The sequence below is a fragment of the Heterodontus francisci genome, chromosome 7, assembly GCF_036365525.1.
Source record: "Heterodontus francisci isolate sHetFra1 chromosome 7, sHetFra1.hap1, whole genome shotgun sequence".
NCBI classification, from domain to species: Eukaryota; Metazoa; Chordata; class Chondrichthyes; order Heterodontiformes; family Heterodontidae; genus Heterodontus; species Heterodontus francisci.
In genome coordinates, this window is record NC_090377.1 from 83,607,424 (window position 1) to 83,629,288 (window position 21,865).

Genomic DNA, 21,865 nt, shown 5'->3' on the forward strand with positions numbered 1-21,865 from the left:
AAGACTCTATATACCTGACTGGACTTATACTTTACCTAATGTAACTGGTAAGCAGTGTAAGACAATGGTCTGGATTTTGTGGTGAGCAGCGCAGTGATGGCGCTTGCTGCTGACCTCGAAGAAAACAGCCCACAAAAATCTAGGTGATCTCTGTAGCATGCATTTCACCTCTCATGTTAACTTCATTCTAGTGTCAGCTATAGGAAATCTCCCTTGTCCAGCAACAATGATGCCATCAAGCAGGCTAGCAACCAATCACATTGAAGAATTCTTACAGACAGCAAAAAAGGAAGTAAAAAGAACTGATTATCCTTCACTTTCTAATCATTTTACATAGATTTTACAAATCGATGGAATTATCTAATCATTATGGAGAAATTTTACTTTGTACAAATATACAATTAGCTTTTCAGGGCCAGAGAGGTTGTTTGGCAGTGATTATGACTTAGTACACCAATAAAAACAAGTTATACCTCATTCAACAAGGTGTAACTTTTTCAAGGGTTTTTACAGTGAGACTAATAGTGTAAAAAGTGGAAGTTCACATTAAATCAAGTGAAGTCAATACCATACTTTGTGGAGGAGTAGGGAATCACTGACAGCAACCTCTGAATTTCCTGTTTCACTGTGCATATGCAAGTGCCAGATGTTTTTGTCAGTTTTCCAGTTGTAATGATGGCAAATGCTGACAATTTCACTGCTATTACAACTGCAAAATTTGAGCCAAAGGGCTGGATTTTGTGCTGGAGGCGGGGCTCTCGACAAAAAGGCAGGGGCGGGAACCCCACCTCTGCCTTTTTCTCCCCCACCCCAGAGCGATCCTCCGGTCTTTTTGTGTCAAAGTTTTAAGAGGCAGGATCCCCGTCCCTTTAAAGACTTTAAAGGGCCAGGAACCCCGCCTCCAAGAGTTGCCAGCCAATCACAGGGCCAGCAGCTCAGCAGTATCAGCAGTGCCACCGGGAGCGGTGGCCACTGCCGGTACTGCAGAGGCCTCAGATCCAGGCCCAGCAGTGGAACCCCGGAACAGAGGTAGATGAGGCAGTCCGCCGGGGCCAGTCTGGAAGGCCCAAGCGAGGGGGGATGGTCACTCAGTCTAGGGGGAGAGGGGTCCCAGGGGTAAAGTTGTTCCTGGTGGGGGTCCTCAGTGGGCCACAAATTGCCCATGCAGCAGGGCCCCTCCCCACCCCAAGTCCTCAGGGAGGACGCCTCATGTTGCAAGGTGTTCTCCCTGTGTGGCAGTGCCCCCCCCCCCACCGTTGGTATGATCCCTGCGGCGGCAGGAAGCCCTTATTTGGCCCTTCATTGGCCACTTAAGGGCCTCAATTTGCCTCTGGGCAGGAAGGCCATCATCGGCCTATCCTGCCCCCAGGAAGATCGCTGGGTGATGGGGAGATGATGGGCCCTCTGTCCCACCGTGCCCCTGTCACCCGTCGCGATTCTCCGTGCCCCCACACCTAACCCCCCCGAACCTGCCTTGGGGTGGCCAGTAAAATCCTGGTCAAATTCTTTAAGAGAGTCTCACAATTCTTAGATTTAGTGCTGTTAATACCTTCAGTTTTAGTGTTCGTAAAAGGTGCTTCCTTCAGTTGTAATAACCTATGTATTACGGACTTCCATTATAAAACTGTAAGGCTTCATATAAGCAGTTCCACAATGAAGGAGGGAGTTGAGACAACATACTCACAAAACAGAGGTATACACCTGTAATTAGCACTGTAATAAGATAGGGCATTCAGATGTGTGTGAAGAGAGCTGCAAGTTGCTTTGCGCAATTAATTAACATTTTTAGAACAGGAATTTCTTGTGAATGAGTGCCATATCCAAGACTATTCAGTAGTTAACTATGGACAAAAGTTAATCCCATAAAGTTTGTTTAGTTTAATAATTCACTCATTGTTATACAAACTACCGCTCTAGGATAAATGGTATCTCAGAGTTAACTATTAAGTATTCCATTTCATACACAACTGAAGGTTGCTTCCTATTAGCCAGGAGCAACAAAACCATTTGAAAATATTTTCTGGCTAGAACCTAGCAACCATAATTATTACTTTGCTGAGTGTGCTAATCATGAATGATTAATGAAAAGATCTATTTGGCATTTTGCTTCTGATGCCACACTTTCAGAATGGTTGGGCTGAATTTTGTTCTGGCATTGGGGGTCCCAGCGGTAGGCCGGAAGGTGGACGAGACCCCGCCTAGGCTCTCCATCGAACCCCCTGTTGCAATTCCACGGCAGGCAGCTAAATAACTGCCCACCATTGAGGACACCGTCCCTTTGAGGGTTGAGCTCCCGCTTCCAAGAGCTGCCAGCCAATTGAAGGGCCGGCAGTGCCATTGGAAGCAACGGCCACTGCCGGTACCGCAGGAAGGCCTGCAATACTGAGGACGTCAGAGATTCCGGGAGAGGTAAGTGTCCTCAGCCTTCCCCAGTCCGGACTAAACTGGAAGGCATCGGGAAGACGACGGGCATATTCCACCAACTGCCTTCCAACTCAATTTTATGGGTCGCACCCAACTCCGTTCTCATACCTAGGAAGCCGATAAAATTCAGCCCAACCATTGTGTTTCAATGCCATATCAAAAATAGGTTGCAATGTGAAAGCTTTTTATATTGAATTCTTTTGGCAATCTTCCAAGAACATATTGGTCAAAACTATCACTGAAAGCCTCAAGATATCAAGCACAGACCTAAATACACAGTACTGTTAAAACAGAATAAGTCTATATTAATATACTCATACCATAATGCCAGTATGGAGCATTAGGTAATGCACAGTCTGGGCCACATCTGCTGCATGGATTAAGTTATGATAAGGATTCTTGTATTTGTTGTAACCAACCTCCAGGGCTTCAACAAAAGACATTAGAGAAGATACAGGTATCTAAAGAAAAGAGGGCATTTTAAATGAGATCAGGAGGTGAGATAACATAACAAATTACAAAATATTGCTCTTCTAAAATAAAATGTTATTGATCAAAAGCTTTGAAGATTCATTGTCTCAGTCATTCAAATATTAATTGATCAATAAATAACAGTCATGTCCATTAAAGAGCTTGTGCTATTTTACATTAAAAAATCGACTGAAAGTTAGCATTAAAATCTTTTCATATTATTTCATATTCAATTCACATATATTTAATCAATTTTCTATAAACTCAATAACATTTAATTAAAATACTGTATAATTAACATTTTAATATGAATTTTCAATGAACTAATCTTGGCCAATTCACAATTATTTTTCTCAGAAATTAACATTACAAAACATCTAACATTTTGTAGCCTATTGTATTTTGCTATTGGGCAAATGCCTATAATGTTTGGCTTAATTAGGAGTCCAGTTGTATATAATTAATAACTGATTAGTATTTGATGATTTTGTATTAGCAATTTTGCATGAGTGTATTAAATAGCTTCAAGCCGATGTCATAGACTATAAAACATGTAATTATGTGCAGCACTTTATTTTATTACATGAGTTATTCTGAGCCCTTAGCTACATATATTAACTCTACAGTGGCCCTGTAGGGAAAGCTCACCTAAAAATTCTCCTTTCAGCTCAGTTTTGCAATTGTGAACTTTTGTCGAATTTTAATGACTGTACATGCTCAGATGTACATCAATTAAGTGCCAGTAATAGGAAACACGAATAAAGAAGGCTCATAAATAATTGCCAACCAAATATACATACAATACGTGGTGGTACACAGCTAAATGCTCAGTTTAAGCCCCGATCATTTCTGAACAACCAAGTTGCAAGAGAGCTATGAGATGTTCCTAAAGTAAACATAAAATATTCCACTGTCTATCATTATTCTGTTCATAAAATGAAAAATAATCTATGTAAATTTTACTTATTTTTTAATTGATTACTAAGAGGGATAATTACAAATGTGGAGGATTATTTAAGACTTCCCAATCTGCGAGTTGAGCTTTCTGTCATCTCTGTCCAGATAGATTTGATTCCACTTTGCTAATCCTCTATGTAGTGAATCAGTTTCAAATTCATGGAGAAATTGTGGTCCCAAATGTTAGTTGCATGTATATCACAACAGTAACTTTACTTCAGAAAAATAATTTATTGGTTGTGAAGTGTTTTAGGATGTTCTGAGGATGTGAAAGGTGCTATATAAATGCAAGTCACAAAGCTAGCATAAGTGTTTAACTTTATAAATAGATACTGGCGAGATGAGCCATGTAGCAGGGACTGCTTTTAATTTTTAAAAAAACAGCACTGTGCATTTTAACTGGATCCCAAGGCAAAATATGGCAAAAAATTGAACCAGTACAGTTAAGATTTATTTAACAACTTCCCTCCTCTCTGTATAGTCTTAATTGGGGAGAATTTCATTCACATAGCACCAGCACTACTGTTATGAGGACTGGACTTTGCAACATGATTATGTTTTAGAAATTGTGATTTTTTTAAAGTTTAAGATGGAGTCCAGAAGGTCAGATGACCTCATATCCACTCTGCGAAAGGACAAGACAGAAGTCTTGGTTAGCAGGACAACAATGAACACAGATCAAATATTTCTTTTTTTGAAAGAAGAGACTTCAGGGGTAACACCTGAAGTAAAATGGATTTCACCCTCCCAGACTTTGGGGTTGTAAAACATGGGCCGGAGTTTTACGCCCCCACCCCACAAAGAGCGGGAAGGTGGTGGGGGGGGGGGGGCATAAATTGGAGCGGGAGGCTTGGGGGGCCCTTTCCGACTCACTCCCACCTCTGCTGCCACGTTACGCAGAATGGCAGTAGCCGAAAAACGGCCTGCCTGCCCCAGGCCAATCAAGGCCTTTAAGTGGCCACTTAAGAGCCTCCGCCCGCCGCCACGGGGATTTTACCCATGGCCGGCAGGCAGCCCAGGCCCAAGAGAAGCCGCCTGACAAAACCAGGCGGCTCTCTGACGGCCTGGAGGGGCCATCATGATCGGGCACCTTGTGCCCGACGGAGGGCTGACCCCGCTGCCCCAACCGCCCCTATACCCAAAATGCCCCCATCCCCCCAATTGACCACACTTGCCTCACCGGGGCCCGACTGATGACCTCTGGCGAGGCAACAAAAACTTAACTTGGTTCTGGGCTCCCTGACATCTTTGTCTTGAAGCTGGGCTGCAGTCCCAGAAGTGGCCATCACTCCCGGTGGCGCTGCTGGGACTAAGAGCCGCCGGCCCGCTCATTGGCCAGCAGCTCTATTAGGTGGTCCATCCTGCCTCAGGCAGGTGGAAGTCCTGCCTCAGAACAATTAAAGGCTGGGGACCTGCAAAATACGGGTCGGATCCCCAGGCCAGACGGAAGCTGGTTAGCCCCAACTTTTCAGTTGGTGGACAGCTCCCGTCCGCCAAGGGTAAAATCCCGGCCAAGGAGTCAGTGATTCTGAAGATACAAATGGACCAAGCAGCTATTAACAGCTGGGAACAATGGAAGGTCCAGGTGGCTCTGTGAAACCAGACTTCTGGACTTTGCATGTTGGACAATAAGTTTTTGACTTTTCAGTCCAGATAGATTTAACGGGTTTTCTGAAGGCAGAGAGGCTATAACAGAGGAAATCAGCAGTTGCAGCCTCAAAACAGGCTGTAAGGAAGACAACCAGTGGTTGTGACCTAAAGAGAGAGAGAGAGAGAGAACACCTGTACTCAGAAGCTTGATACAGCAAAAGGCTGCAAAGACTTCAACCTGTTTTTTTGAAAGTTGAAGGTTGTGTAGAAGTAGAAGACCAGCAGGATCACCAGGAATCACCTGATTTACAGACGTCCAGGTCAGAAGTGCTCAGAGAAGTGAGCAAAGAGGACATTGATTTTTGAAAAGGTCTGGGAGATCCAACCCATTGCTACTGGGAGTAGTTCGGGACTTTTAACCGCTAAGGATTTTGCCATCAGAAAGGACTGTGTAACGTATAAGTGTGGTGTGAGGATTTCAAGTATTTTAATAAGTAAAGAAAATACCTTTCTTTGTAATTTGGGGTATCAGCTACTTACAAAATACTAATTGGTTAATGGGGATTTCTTTTAGTTTAAAAGTCTTAAAACATGAAATTTTGTCATGCAATTCTATAAATTGGTCTGGGGCTTCTGATCTTGCATTTTTAATGTTAACGGTCTCACTGAGGTCATAACAGCTACACAGACTTATGTCAATTCCCTGGGGGCAGGCAGCGCTACATAATGTGTCGCCACACAACACATTTCTCCCCCAATAAATCCATCATGCAAGAAGTTAATTAGCTAAATATTACAGTATTTAAATTCTGTGTCATGATGATAAAATCATGACCAGCATTGTTTTCGATACTCTTAATGACCACGGATCAGGTTTGCTTTGCTATGAATGTTACTTAGCGACACAATATTATGCCAAAACCAACTCAAGGATGAGAATCTAGAAACTCTGGATGCCTTGCTCTGCTGGTGGAATTATAGAAAGTTGGGACCTCCAGACACTTGTTTTCTCCCACCTGAACCCTTCCCAAATCTTAAGGATAATTGAAATAAGAGGTGTGGCAGTCCACACCAGTAATGGTGCTCCTGGGCTGCCTGCCCACGGACCTAATGAGATTTTAGAGTGACACCTTGCCATTTCAATGAGGAGTGAGCACAGGGTGGTTGCTCCAAAAATTTGGAAGGCACAAATTTAAACCTTTGCTGCCCCCTCGCCCGTCAGTCTGATAACCCAACACCCACAAGAAGTGGAGGCTAAGGTCTCTAGTGGCTGTATAGAATCTCCTACTTCTTTATTTGATGGACAATCACATACGTATGCATTAAGACCACAGGGAGGCCGTCTCCAAGTAGCTGACAGTCTCTCAATGTGACGGGGGTAGCTCTGCTGTTGGCGCCACAAAATCACCCCTAATTGGGGCCTTACCTATTTAAATTTCCTGCCCTCCTCCGTTCAGCGGACAAGTGATCTGCTCCCAGGCTGCCCCTGGGAAACTTCCGCGGCACCGGGAATGCATCAGGGTGCCATCCTGGCGCGGCTCCCCCACTATTTTCCCGCCCCTTACCTCCATTCCCGCCACCATGGGACCAGTAAAATTCCGTCCAATGTTTGAGCAAGTAGAAATGATAGTCTTAACATACTTGCTACTCCCTACTGTAATCAATATGTGATCTGGGTTGCACGACACTCAATAACTAAAATCTAATTCAGGTTAAAATGTTACCAATGTTATGTTTGATGTGCATGTGTGTTTTTAGAGTATGCAGCCTTGGTTCTCAGAGATCCATTTTTGAATTTGGGAGAGGATGACCTTGAAATAGAGCAGTAGAGTTTACTTCCTTTTAGAAAGTGTGTTTGATAATTTTTTTGAATTTGCTTTTTCACAATTTATATTTCTCCTGCCTTCCTCAATCTGCAGTTCCACTTACTGAAAGGTATGCATTTTAACAACTGTCAGCGCTGATGTATTCAGACTCACATTTGCCGTGATTCACTTCTGCCTTTGTGACAAATTGACTGCACAACTTGGAGCGGAGGAATGCATGGAAAATTATTACGACCTGTATCTACATTTTTTGTAGCCTACTGTATATGATGATTGTGGCTGAGTAATCTGTTAGTGAGAAGGTTCCAATGTTTCAGTGAGGGGATGCTAATCTTTTGGAGAAAGGGCTCTACATGTTGTATCATCATGTACACTATTATGTAATGGGTGGCAGATGAACAAATTATTTTTAAATAGCTATTTTTCACCAGAAACCCTAATTGCATGCATTACAAGAACTCTTTATTTGATGGACAATCACATACATATGCATTAAGACCTAGTAGATTTAATTAGCATTTTTTGGCATTGACTTTGGAAACCATTTGTTCTGTTTTAATTATATATTAAACCTTAAAGTTTCCTGACCCTGAAGCGATTGATAAGGTCATATCGGGTGAACAACTCATGCACCATGAACTTCAGAGCATGTTCCCCACTTGCATCATTAAGGGCGAACACATTAAATGACCATTTATCAACGTTCTGCAGAAAGAAAAGAGATATCAAATTTAGACATAGTGTTCAATTAATTCTTACACTGTCAGCATTTTTAAATTGTTGTGCTACACACCTTTAAAGCAGATATCACTGCTGATGGGTAAGTCAGTCCAATCATGTTTGAAGTTCTTCGGTACATCCTTGAAATTAAAATGATATTTGACAACAGATTTTAGTAACATGACACTGAATTATCCCTACTTCCTTTTTTATACTTGCCCACTTATTCCTGCAACTTAGATAACAGGATGCTCTGAAGGCCATTTTTTTCTGTAATGCAATTATTTATCTATTTGTGCGGATATTTACTTGTGTAAATTTTGCACTCATTAGATTCAAGAGTTGTTAGTACAAGACAATAAAACATTTTTACTCTCTAGACTTCTCGAGATGACAAGGTAAATTTTGCAAAGCCCTGCGTTGCTGGCACAGCCTCGTGCACAATGTCAGGGACGAGAAAATCGGGTGCCTGATCATCTGTAGGCCATTCATGTACCGCTTGATTTTCCAACAGATAATTTGGGGGCAAATAGTCAGGTTGTACTACTGGCATGTATGGCCTAACATAAGAATTGAAGTCCCCTTTTTAAGGTTGGGGCCACTAAGCCTATGGTGAGATCCATCCAGAGTATCAGTTTCACACCTAAAAGAACTGGACAATTTACAGCCTAGAATCTGGTCTGAAGAGGTCTTCTAAAAGGCAGAAGGTAAGTTTAGAATTTTTTGGGGCTTTTTTTGTGCTCTGAATTTTTTGCTGCATTTTGCTCAACACTTTTGTTGTATTTTTTTTGCCACACCAAAACTTTTCTTCATTGGCCTGGATTTTGTAGTAGTAATGACAGTGAAACAAACAGCATTCAGAGTCATTACTCCTCTGAAACTGACAGCAATTTCTAAAGTCCGCACATGTGCGGTTAAATGTGGAGATCCAGAAGTTGCTGTCACTGGTTCTATGCTTCCCTATAGGGTGAGCTGGTAATGACCCCCTGTCTGCAATCGATTGGAAATCATTGAACAAACAAGAACATCCACTCTTACACTTTTACAATTGCTGTAGAACTCTTTGGAAAATTACTCTTGTTGAATGAGGTGTAACTTGTTTTTTAAACAGCATACTAAGTTCATAACTATTGCAATACAGCCTCATTGGCCCTGAAAGAGTATTTTTTTCAAATTGTTGAATGTCCTATTTCTCCATTATGATAAGAAATTCCTCATATTTTTGATTGTATTTAAGAAGTTTGTTTATGATATTTTAACTTCTAACTTAATCAAATGTGTATGTTCCAATCACTTATTTTCCTATCTATAAAATTTAAAAATTAAAATTGAAGGGATTCAGTGCTTTTAACTTCCTGGCTTGTAAGTCTATGAGAATACTTCAATGTGATTGGCTGCTTACCCTGCTTGATGACATCACTGTTGCTGGCTGCCTGGAGATCCACTTGACTTAGTGCCAGATTCAAAACTGACATCAGGAAAGGGGAAATCTATGCCACAGAAATCGCTGGATCTTTGTGGGCAGCTTCCCTCAAGGTCAAAATCAGCAGTGAGTGCTGTTGCTTACGAACATAAGAATTAGGAGCAGAAGTAGGCCATTCGGCCCCTTGAGTCTGCTCCACCATTCAATAAAATCGTGGCTGATCTGTTTGTCTTTCGAATTCCACACTCGTAATAACCTTTTACGAATATACAAATTAGGAGTAGAAGTAGGACAATTGATCCCTCGAGCCTGCTCCACCATTCAATAAGATCATGGCTGATCAGTTTGGGTCTGGAATTCCACACTCCCATCTACCCCTGATAAGCTTTGATTCCCTCGCCTAACAAGAATCTATCTCTCTCAGCCTGAAAATTATTCAATGACCCCACCTCCACCACCTTCTGAGGCAGAGAGTTCCAAAGTCGCACAACCCTCAGAGAAAAAAATTCTCCTCATCTCTGTCCTAAAAGGGCAACCCCTAATTTTAAAACAGTACATCCTAGTTCTGGACACCCCCACAAGAGGAAACATCCTTTCCACATCCACCTTGTCAAGACCGTTCAGGATCTTATACACTTCAATCAAGTCTCCCCTCATCTTCTAAACTCCCATGAAAACAAGCCCAGTCCGTCCAACTTTTCCTCATAAGACAACCCGCTCATTCCAGGTATCAATCTATTAAACCTCCTCTGAACTGCCTTCACATCCTTCCTTAAATAAGGAGACCAAAATTGCACACAGTATTTGAGATGTGGTCTCACCAATGCCCTGTATAACTGAAGCTTAACATCCTTACTTCTATTTTCAATTCCTCTCCTAATAAAGGATAGCATTCCATTAGCTTTCTTTATTACTTGCTGTACCTGCATACTAACTTTTTGTGACTCATGTACTAGAACACCTAGGTCCCTCTGCACCTTGGAGTTCTGCAGTCGTTCTCTGTTTAAGTAGTACTCTGCTTTTTAATTCTTCCTGCCAAAGTGAACAACTTCACATTTTCCCATATTATAGTCCATCCATCAGATATTTTCCCACTCACTCAACCTATCTATATCGGTCTACAAGCTCATGCCCTCTTCACAACATACTTTCCTACCTATCTTTGTGTCATCTGCAAATTTAGCTACCATGCCATCGGTCCCCTTAGCGAAGTCATTGATATAAATTATAAGAAGTTGAGGCCTCAGTACTCCACTCGCAACATCCTGCCAATCAGAAAAGGACTCATTTATGAATACACTCTGTTTTCTTCCAGCCAGCCAATCTTCTATTCAACCTTTTATATGGCACCTTGTCAAATGCCTTCTGGAAATCCAAGTACAGTGCATCAACAGGCTCCCCTTTATCCACAACACATGTTACTCCTTCAAAGAACTCCAATAAATTGGTTAAACATGATTTCCCTTTCACAAAACCATGCCGACTATTCCCAGTTACCTTGAGTTATTCAAAGTGCCCAGCTATAGCCTCCTTAATGATCGATTTTAGCACCTCCCCCACGACAGTCGTCAAGCTAACTGGCCTATAGTTACCTGTTTTCTGCCCCTCCACCCCCCCCCCCCCCTCCTCCCTGTGGCACACCATTCACTACATCTTGTTAACCAGAAAATGACCCATTTTTGCATTCTCTCTGTTTCCTAGCCAATCTTCTATCCATGCCAAAATGTTATCCCCCACACCCTGAGCTTTAATTTTCCGCAATAACCTTTGATGTGGCACCTTATCAAATGCCTTCTGGAAATCTAAGTACAATACATCCACTGGTTCCCCTTTATCCACAGCACATGTTATCTTCAAAGAACTTCAATAAATTGGTTAAACATGATTTCCCTTTCACAAAATCATGTTGACTCTGCCTGATTACCTTGAATTTTTCTAAGTGCCCTGCTATAACGTCTTTTGTCTCTGCCATTTCCAAAAGTAAGCAGATTCCATCTGCATTCTACTTCCTGTTCTGCACCCACTCCTGTGGGCATTGTATTCAAGGGTGGGACTGCTATAATAGTTACCCACTCCCAAATTTCCACTGTAAATCCTAGATTAACACTCATGCTAATTAGAAACTTCTTTCACTGTTCAGAGCACTTCATATTAAATTAAAAGACAGTTCTAATTGTGAGTCTTGCAGACATTATTGGGACTATTTATCCTTTTTAAAAAAGAAAAGCCAACTTGGAAACTTACCACCCTGTGACTGGTGTTTACTTTTACCTCATCAGCAATGGGAAGCATGATTTAAGTATTTAAACATCTGCCTTCTCCCAGCAGTCATTTTAAAATGCTTAAATAAAATCTTCTCAGGGAGACTTAGGCCCTGACTAATTCCGGCTGGTGATCAGGCCTTGCGTCAATCCCACAGAGTTAGGCCCGAGCTATTTTGTCTCCAATACATTAAACCAAATAATCCAAATAAAGTTTGTTTTTCTCAGTATGTCTCACAATTTGAATAAACATTCACTCCATTACCAATATTTAGAGTTGAGGTAAATTTTCCAAGACTTTTCTGTGGAACATTGCTTCACCTACATGACATTTAGTTTGTTCTAAATAAGGAAAATTGATGTCGAAATGTAAATATTTGAATAAAAACAAAAGACCGAAAATACACAGTAGGCCATTCAACATCTATAAAGAGGAAAGACAAGTCAATGTTTCATCAACAGCAATTTGATATTATATAGTGTCTTTCATGTAGTAAAACAACCCAAGGCAATTCTGTAGACCCTTTGTCATAGTTCCTTTTCATCTTTATTGGAAACCCTTTAACCCTTCCTGCACTGAAATTATGTGGTCATGTCTGCATGCAATCAGGCCACTTGTGCAGCACTGTCTAGGGCTGCCATGCTGCACTAGGTACTTCCTGCTAGTGTTGCTCCTTATCGGCAGTTCCTGATCCACTTTACTTTTGATCTTAAAAATTACATCAGAAGTTAACCTGAATATGCCTGTGATATGAACAACTGAAAAATGTAAGCTTGGAATCTAGTTTCAAACAATCAGTGGTCAACTTCATTATTAATGTGGGTTCCATATTCAATAAGGAACCTGAGGGACACTGGCTAAAAGCTAAGAAAAAAAGGAACACAATAGAACAGCATACATGGGATATAAAAATATAATGGCAATAAAATGGAAGAGAAGGGGGAAAATGGAGAGGAAAAGCATATGTAGGGGAAGATGGGAACACGTGACAAGCAGAATTAAAGGCCCCCTGAAATTACTGGGGGTTCACTCAAGATGGAGACACCATTTCAAATCTTGGGGATGGCACCATTTGCATAACTAGGGTGGGTACATTGTGCCTATGAAAGGTACTTCAGCAGCACAAAGAGATGAAGCACCTCACACCCACTCTGCCTGAAGTCCCCCCACAGGTCCTCTGGGCTGAAAACAAAACTGCCTTTATCCCTTCAGAGTGAGATAATTGACCCACTCCAGAATCAATGATGTTCTCTCTAGTGAAGATTTGGGGCCTTTTTAATGACTTCAATGGCTCTCAGCTGGCATGAATTCTGCTGATTAGCATAATGGACAGAATTCCTGAGAAAGTTTGGGAACTCCTCCAATTCTGCCTGTGAACCTACAGCAGAATTTAAAAGAGCCATAGCAGATAAAGTAGAATCCTGTCATAGCCAGATCCCACCCCTAATTCCTGCCTCTCCACCTTCCCCAGTTGGAAATGAGCCATTTTGCTCCCTCTGGCTTAAGGAATTCCAGAGCCAAAGGATTTTTAAATCTATGTAAATATTTTCAGATTTATTTTAATATTTTAGGTTTAATATTGTGACTTCATTACTGGGGCTTATTTCAGTCTTATCAAATGTGAGTTTATAAATAGCCAGCCAAAGGAAAATCAGAGTTAATATTTGTGAGTTTTTTTTTTTAGTAACACGCAGCTTGTGCCACGTAACAAAAATGGGAACTCATTATTTAGTGGTTAATTGCACTGTAATCACTTCCCTGTATTTATTTCAAACTCACACATCTTGTAGCATCATATGTTTTTTGGTCCTACCCTCATGCTTTTTAAATGTGTGGAAGATAGTGTTGCACTCTTAACACAATATTTGTTCATGTAGCTGAACCTGATTAGATTCCACAAGATTGTGTTTAAGTTACCTTCAGCCTCATATTACAAGCTCTCTTGAAAGCTCACTGGATGAATGCATTACACAGTGTGGCGATGAGCTGTACAGATCAGGACCTGCTAGGTTCTATCTTGGTTCAATGTACTCAGCTGCAAAGGCAGCAATTGGGGCACTCACTCCAGTCAGCCTTAGCACCTTGGCAGTGGCAAATTGGGTTATGGTTCCCACTCTTATTTTCAGTAACTCCCACTGACATGTGCGTGCTGACGTGGAGTGAGGACAGGAAATATACCCCAGATTCTTTGGGTCCAGGCTCACACATGAATAATTCCATCTAAGTGAGTTATTGAAGTGCTTTGGCAGTCTGTGGAGTTGTGTTTGTCTACATAACAGTCGCCACAGTCCAAAATTCACTGCGTGAAATGTTTCATGAGGAGACACTTAAATGCTAATTCTGTAAGGTTGTGCCTACCTAGTAGGGAAGTTGTGCTCAAACAACAACAACTTGCATATATATAGTGCCTTTAACATAATAAAACATCCCAAAGGTGCTTTAGAGGAGCATTATAAAGCAAAATATGACACCAAGCCACATAAGGAGATATAGGGGCAGACATCCAAAAGCTTGGCTAAAGAGGTAGATTTTAAGGAGTGTCTTAAAGGAGGAAAGCGAGGTAGAGAGGTGGAGAGGTGAAGGGAGGGAATTCCAGAGCATAGGGCCCAGGCAGCTAAAAGCACGTTCACCAATGGTAGAGTGATTAAAATCAGGGATGCTCAAGAGGCCAGAATTAGATGAATGCATATCCCTTGGAGGGTTGTAGAGCTGAAGGAGATTAGAGATAGGGAGGGATGAGACAAGGAGGGATTTGAAAACAAGGATGAGAATTTTAAAATTGAAGTGATGCTAAATCAGGAGCCAGTGTAGATCAGTGAACACAGGGATGATTGGTGAACAGGACTTGGTGTGAGTTAAAACACAGGCAGTAGTATTAAGGATGACCTCAAGTTTACGGAGGGTAGAAGGTGGGAGAACAGGCAGGAGTGTGTTGTAATAGTCAAGCCTAGAGGCAACAAAGGCATTAATGAGGGTTTCAGCAGCAGATGAGCTGAGACTGTGGAGGAGTCAGGCGATGTTATAGAGGTGGAAATTGACGTCTTTAGTGATGGCACGGATATATAGTCAGAAGCCAATCCCGGGGTCAAATATAACATTGAGATTGTGAACAAGCTGGTTCAGCCTCAGACAATTGCCAGGGAGACAGATAGAGTCATTGGTTAGAGAACAGAGTTTGTAGTGGGGACCAAAGGCAACGGCTTCATTTTCCCAATATTTAATTGGACGAAATGTCTGCTCATCCAACACTGGATGTCGAACAAGCAGTCTGATAATTTAAAGAGAGTGGAGGAGTCGAGAGAAGTGGTGGTGAGGTAGAGCTAGGCGTTGTCAGCATACATGTGAAAACTGATGATGTCGCCCAGGGGTAGTGTGTAGATGAGATATAGGAAGGGCCAGGATACCAGAAGTAGAAGCAGGAAGAGAAGCCATTGGAGGTGATTTGCTGACTATGATTAGCTAGATAAAAATGGAAGCAGGCGACAGCAGCTCTAACCAGCTGGATGACAGTGGAGAGGCAATGGAGGAGGATGGTGAGGTCAAAAATGTCAAAGGCAGCAGACAGGTCAAGAAGGACAAGTGTGGATAGTTTACCTTTCTCACAGTCACAGACAGTAGACCAGAGATAGAGCTCCAAAATAGCAGTCCAGGTTTTCTGACCTGCACTCAGTGGGAATGTGGGATTAGCCATTTACGATCCTGCTAATAATATTGATATTTAACTCTAATAATTATGTTAAAAACAATTGTAAACTGTTGAGTTGCTGATGAAATTATGTGTACAGATATATGTTTTCTCTTATGGCCACAAAATTGTATGTTTTAATGTGTTGAAAGACACTGAGCATTTAAGCATAAATGGAAGTTGTTCAACAATATTTTTAAAAACACCAACATTAAAATTTTACAAGTAACTTTCAATTTTTACAAATTACAAATATTAGTGTAAACATCTATCGCAGGTTCACTTCCATCTACCTTTCAACAAAAATGCCAGCTTGAACAGCATGAACAATGCTGCGAAATCTAGGCTTTTCTGCTGGCCTTCGTCTCATCACCCCCATCTTCCTTGTGAAGGTGGATGCCAGCCAGTCCCGAACCTCCGATGGAACGGAATCTGACTGGATGTCGCTGAGTTCGTCCTCAGTGTCCAAGAGCCGTCTGATGAGAAAACAGAGGATAGAGCTTTAGACCTAAAAGACATCCTGAATTTACTCCCTCCTAAAGAAAGATTAATCCAAAGAGACTGCCTTTTGAATTCAGCTTATCTTCATTAAGTACACAAATCAAATGAATGATCTGTAAAACACACTTTGAGGCAGACGTCAAGTAAATATTTGCTCCAGGTTACTTCCAATATGATCAATATCATAGAATGGGATCTAACCTATGCCTTCGCAGTAACTTTTTTTCCCTCTGCTAATGGAACACAGTAACTGGTTTTGTCTTTTTTTTAATAAATTGCAGCCATGCCCTGACTTGATGATTTTAATGATTTTTAATAATAAACCCAAATTCATTTCCTATTCAGTATGCTTCCCAACTGTTCCATTCAACATTTACCATTATTTCAGAGCCTTCATCCCAATTTGTGATTATATACTTCACTGTATTCAACTTCATATACCATGTAATTGGTCCAGATACCTAAAAGATCCAACTCATTTAAATCTAATTGTTCCTCCTTATTTTCTTTGTCCTGTGCTAATACCATCTATAAACTTAGAAGATTTTGCTTTTGACTCCCCCACCAAATTATACATATTTCCTGTTTTTAAACCACTTTCCTGGACAACACCTCGATGATTTTTACTATTAATCTCCAATATTGAACTTTGCCAAAAGATTGTGTAAAATCTAAGGGCTGAATTTTATCCGGCCAGCAGAAGCAGGAGTAGAGGTGTGGGGGGCCGAAAAATTGGGGCAGATGTGCTCGCCCGGAAACCTGATGTCGTGACGTTGGCTTCGGATTTTGTCAGCGGTAGGAAAGCACCAACGCAGCAATGCTGCCACATCATGATGGGACTGCAGTTTGAATTGGTGAACAACTAGTTAGAATGCATTTGCATTGAACTGAGCACAATTTTATGGGGGCTTTAAATTCAGTCAACGGTGCACAGGGATCACCAGTCGTTTAAAGGTGGCAGCACCGAGGCGAGGCCTCAGTGAGACAGTGGGAAGGCAGCCATGGGGAGTATTGGATAAGGGAAGACTGGGGAACAGAGGCCATTGTCAGCCTGCGGTGCTGGGCTTTCTATACGGGTGGGCTCACTCTTGGGTGCAAGGGTCAGGTGGGTGCAGTCTCAGGTACTGGGCTCTCTGCAAGGGTGGACACTGAGGGACATTAGCACATATTTAGAGGGGAGTACTAATGGGAAGGTCCCAAGCCAAGGTCGTCTCTGCAAGGACAGCACATGGGAGGGGTACTGATCAGCTGGCATGAATCTCATACATCCTGTCTTTGTGGAACCCCGTGCCGCACAGCAGCAGTTCAGAGGGAGGGAGATCCAGGATCCAGCTGGACCTGTGAAGCTCCAAGAGGAGAACGGCAGTAGCCGTCCATGCCAAGAAGTGCCTATCCACGCCAGAGAGTGTACCAGACTCGCTACCTCCAAATGTCCGAGCAGCATTGCCAGAAAAGTCTACGGCTCTCCAGGGAGGCCATCACAGACTTATGCACCATGCTGCAGGACAAGATGCGACCCATGGGCTTTGGTGGATATCCAATGACCATGGGCCTTGAAGGTCACCGTGGCTCTCAACTTCTCCGTCTCCGCCTCTCTCCAGGGATCCACTGGGAACTTGTGGCATCTCCGAGGCAAGAGCCCACCGCTGCAACAAGGAGGTGACCAATGCCCTGTTCAGGAGGGCTGGTCTACTGGACCGACCCTGACAATCAGGCAGAGAGGGCCATCAGATTCGGGGCCATCGTTTTGTATCATCAGCAAACTTAAATACATTACTCTCTGTCTCTTCATCCAAGTCATTAATATAAAGTGTAAATAGCTGAGGCCCCAGCACTGATCCTTACGGCACCCCACTATTCATTGTCTGCCAACCTGAAAATGCTCCATTTATGCCCACTCTCTGCTTCCTGTCTGTTAACCAATCCACTATCCAAGCTAATATATTACCCCCAACACCATGAGCCCTTACCTTGCCTATGAATTTTTAATGTGGCACCTTATCGAATGCCTTTTGAAAATCCAGGTATATTACATCTACTGGTTCCCCTTTGTCTACCCTACTAGTTACATCCTCAAAAAACACGAATAAATTTGTCAAACAGGATCTATTTTTTAGTAAAACCATGTTGATTTGTTCTAATCATACTATGCTTTTCCAAGTGCAATGTTAAAACTTCTTTAATAATAGTTTCCAGCATCTTCCCAGTGACTGCTAACTGTCCTGTAGTTCCCTGTTTTCTCTCTACCTCCTTTCTTGAAAAGTGGTGTAACATTTGCCAACTTCCAATCTGACAGAACCCAAGAGGAGCTGAGGAGAGGCAGAGCGAGAGAGAGGGAGAGATAAAGGGCGCGAACAGGGGCAGAGAGGCCGAGACCCGAGAGAAGCTGAGGAGAGGCATACCTTTCGGACCTTCAGGCGGCGGAATTCCAAGTGACATCAAGATTCAAAAAGTGATGCGGGCCGCAGGGAAGCAGGTGATTGGTAAGTAGGTTCAGGTGAGTTTTTCTACTTTTTGTACTACTTGTACTACTGCAGTCCATTAGCTTCAACAGTAAAGGTAAGGACTTTAGATTGCAGTAGGTAGTATTTGGAGTAGAACAAGACCCTTAGCGTAATTAGTATTTTTTGATTAAAGGAAGTAACTAAGTAATCTAAAGGTAAGAAGTCATGGCAGGCGAGCTCGCACCCATGATATGCTCCTCCTGCGCTATTTGGGAAATCAGGGACGCTTCCAGTGTCCCTGACGACCATGTGTGCAGGAAGTGTATCCATCTGCAGCTATTGGCTACCCACATAATGGAGCTGGAGCTGCGGGTGGATTCACTGTGGAGCATCCATGATGCTGAGATGATCGTGGATAGCATGTTTAGCGAGGTGGTCACACCGCAGGCAAATGCTGCAAAGGCAGAAAGGGAATGGGTGACCACCAGGCAGGGTACAGGAAGGCAGGTAGTGCAGGAGTCCCCTGTGGCCATGCCCCTCTCTAACAGATATACCATTTTGGATATTGTTGGGGGAGATGGCTCACGGGCAAGCAGCAAAAGCTAAGTTCATGGCACCATGGGTGGTTCTGCTGCATAGGAGGGGAGGAAGAAGAGTGGCAGGGCTTTAGTGATAGGGGATTCAATCATAAGGGGAACAGACAAGCGTTTCTGTGGCCACAAAAGAGAGTCCAGGATGGTATGTTGCCTCCCCGGTGCTGTCAAGGATGTCTCTGAGTGGCTGCAGGGCATTCTGAGGAAGCAGTCAGTTGTCCTCATACATATTGGTGCCAACGACATAGCTAAAAAAAGGGATGAGGTGAATTTAGGGAGTTAGGATGTAAATTAAAAAGTAGGACCTCAAAGGTAGGATTTTCAGGATTCCTACCTTTGCCACATGCTAGCAAGAGCATAAATAGCAGGATATATCAGATGACTATGTAGCTGGAGAAATGGTGTAGGGGGGAGGGATTCAGATTCCTGCGACATTGGGACCGGTTCGGGGAAGGTGGGACCATTACAAGCTGGATGGGTTGCATCCAGGCAGTACCAGGACCAATTTCCTCAGGGAGGTGTTTGCTAGTGCTGTTGTGGAGGGTTTAAACTAGAATGGCAGGGGGATAGGAATCTTAGTAGGTAGACAGAGGAGGGAGAAACAAGGATAGAAATGAAAGACAGAAAGGTAAGAAGCAAAAGTGGAAGGCAGAGAAAACAAGGGCGAGAAACAAATGGGGCCATAGTACAAAATAAAGCTAAGATGACCAACAATATTAAAAACAAGTCTAAAGACATTGTGTCTTAATGCGCGGAGCATTCGCAATAAAGTAGATGAATTGACAGCGCAAATAGATATAAATGGTTATGATATAGTTGGGATTACAGAGGCATGGCTGCAGGCTGACCAAGGATGGGAACTGAACATCCAGGGGTATTCATTATTTAGGAAGGACAGGCAAAAAGGGAAAGGAGGTGGGGTAGCGTTGTTAGTGAAGGAGGAAATCAACGAAATAGTGAGGAAGGATATTGGCTCGGAAAATCATGATGTGGAATCTCTATGGGTGGAGCTAAGAAACACCAAGGGGCAGAAAAAGTTGGTGGGAGTTGTCTATAGGCCCCCAAACAATAGTGGAGATGTACGGAATGGCATTAAACAGAAAATTAGAGATGCATGCAATAAGGGTACAACTGTAATCATGGATGATTTTAATCTACATATCGATTGGTCAAACCAAATTAGCAATAGTACTGTGGAGGAGGATTTCCTGGAGTGTGTACGTGATGGTTTTTTAGACCAAGGCGTTGAGGAACCATCTGGAGAACAGGCTATCCTAGACTGGGTATTGTGCAATGAGAAAGGATTAATTAACAATCTTGTTGTGCAGTGTCCCTTGGGGAGGAGCGACCATAAAATGACAGAATTCTTCATTAAGATGGACAGTGAAGTAGTTGAATCTGAAACTAGGGTCCTAAACCTAAATAAAGGAAACTATGAAGGTATGAGGCGCGAGTTGGCTATGATAGATTGGGGAACTTTACTAAAAGGGTTGACAGTGGATAGGCAATGAATAATATTTAAAGAACGTGTGCATTAATTACAACAATTATTCATTCCTGTCTGGCGCAAAAATAAAACCGGAAAGGTGGCTCAACCATGGCTTACAAAAGAAATTAGGGATAGTATTAGATCCAAAGAGGAGGTATATAAAATTGCCAGAAAAAGCAGCAAGTCTGAGGATTGGGAGCAGTTTAGAATTCAGCAAAGGAGGACAAAAAGGTTGATTAAGCGGAGGAAAATAGAGTATGAGAGAAAACTTGCAGGGAACATAAAAACTGACTGTAAAAGCTTCTATAAATATGTGAAGAGAAAAAGATTAGTGAAGACAAATGTAGGCCCCTTACAGTCAGAAACGGGGGAAATTATAATGGGGAACAAAAAAATGGCAGAACAATTAAACACATACTTTGGTTCTGTCTTCACAAAGGAGGACATAAATAACCTCCCAGAAATGTTAGGGAACCAAGGGTCTAATGAGAGGGAGGAACTGAAGGAAATCAGTATTAGTAAAAAAATAGTGCTAGGGAAATTAATGGGGTTAAAGGCTGACAAATCCGCAGAGCCTGATAATCTACATCCCAGAGTACTAAAGGAAGTGGCCCTGGAAATAGTGGATGCATTGATGGTTATCTTCCAAAATTCTGCAGACTCTGGAGCACTTCCTACAGATTGGACGGTGGCAAATGTAACCCCACTATTTAAAAAAGGAGGGAGAGAAAAAACAGGGCATTGCAGACCAGTGAGCCTTACATCAGTAGTGGGGAAAATGCTAGAGTCTATTATAAAAGATGTGATAGCAGGACACCTGGAAAGTATAAACAGGAGTGGACAAAGTCAGCATGGGTTTATGAAAATAACAAATCAACCAGAGTTTTTTAAGGATGTAACTAGTAGAATAGATAAGGGAGAACCAGTGGATGTGGTGTATTTGGATTTTCAGAAGGCTTTTGATAAGGTCCCACATAAGAGTGTGCAAAATTAAAGCACATAGGATTGGGGGTAATATACTGCCATGGATTGAGAACTGGTTGACAGACAGGAAACAGAGAGTCTTTTTCCGGGTGGCAGGCAGTGACTAGTGGGGTACCGTAGGGATCAGTGCTTCGGCCCCAGTTATTCACAATATATATTGATGACTTGGGTGAGGGAACTAAATGTAACATTTCCAAATTTGCAGACGACACAAAGCTGGGGGGGAATGTAAGCTGTGAAGGGGATGCAAAGAGGCTCCAATGTGATTTGGACAAGTTCTGTGAGTGGGCAAATGCATGGCAGATGCAGTATAACGTGGATAAGTGTGAGGTTATCCACTTTGGTTATAAAAACAGAAAGGCAGATAATTATCTGAATGGTGACAGATTGAGAAAGGGGGAGCTGCAATGAGACCTGGGTGTCCTTGTACACCAGTTTCTGAAAGCAAGCATTCAGGTGCAGCAAGCAGTTAGGAAGGCAAATGGTATGTTGGCCT

At 42.4% G+C, this 21,865-nt stretch overlaps 1 protein-coding gene and 1 long non-coding RNA gene across 9 annotated transcripts in view; one reads left to right on the top strand and one right to left on the bottom strand.

Annotated features, from left to right (window-relative positions):
• pde1a (phosphodiesterase 1A, calmodulin-dependent) overlaps window positions 1–21,865 on the bottom strand; it is a 615,382-nt gene that overhangs the window by 96,593 nt on the left and 496,924 nt on the right. For all 7 annotated transcript variants that reach the window (XR_010975386.1, XM_068035559.1, XM_068035558.1 and 4 more), the window contains 4 exons: window positions 15,652–15,834; window positions 8,062–8,128; window positions 7,857–7,973; window positions 2,745–2,885 (listed from right to left, as the gene is read on the bottom strand). Coding sequence is in view for 6 of the 7 variants with exons in the window: in XM_068035559.1 (XP_067891660.1) it covers window positions 2,745–2,885; window positions 7,857–7,973; window positions 8,062–8,128; window positions 15,652–15,834 (508 nt within the window). In the remaining variant the exon portion in view is untranslated. The remainder of the gene's footprint in view (window positions 1–2,744; window positions 2,886–7,856; window positions 7,974–8,061; window positions 8,129–15,651; window positions 15,835–21,865) is intronic.
• LOC137372120 (uncharacterized) overlaps window positions 1–21,865 on the top strand; it is a 58,720-nt gene that overhangs the window by 32,581 nt on the left and 4,274 nt on the right. Inside the window, exon 2 of one of the 2 annotated variants that reach the window (XR_010975390.1) lies at window positions 18,156–18,356. This is a non-coding gene — a long non-coding RNA (uncharacterized lncRNA). The remainder of the gene's footprint in view (window positions 1–18,155; window positions 18,357–21,865) is intronic. The other variant, XR_010975389.1, reaches the window with a different exon arrangement.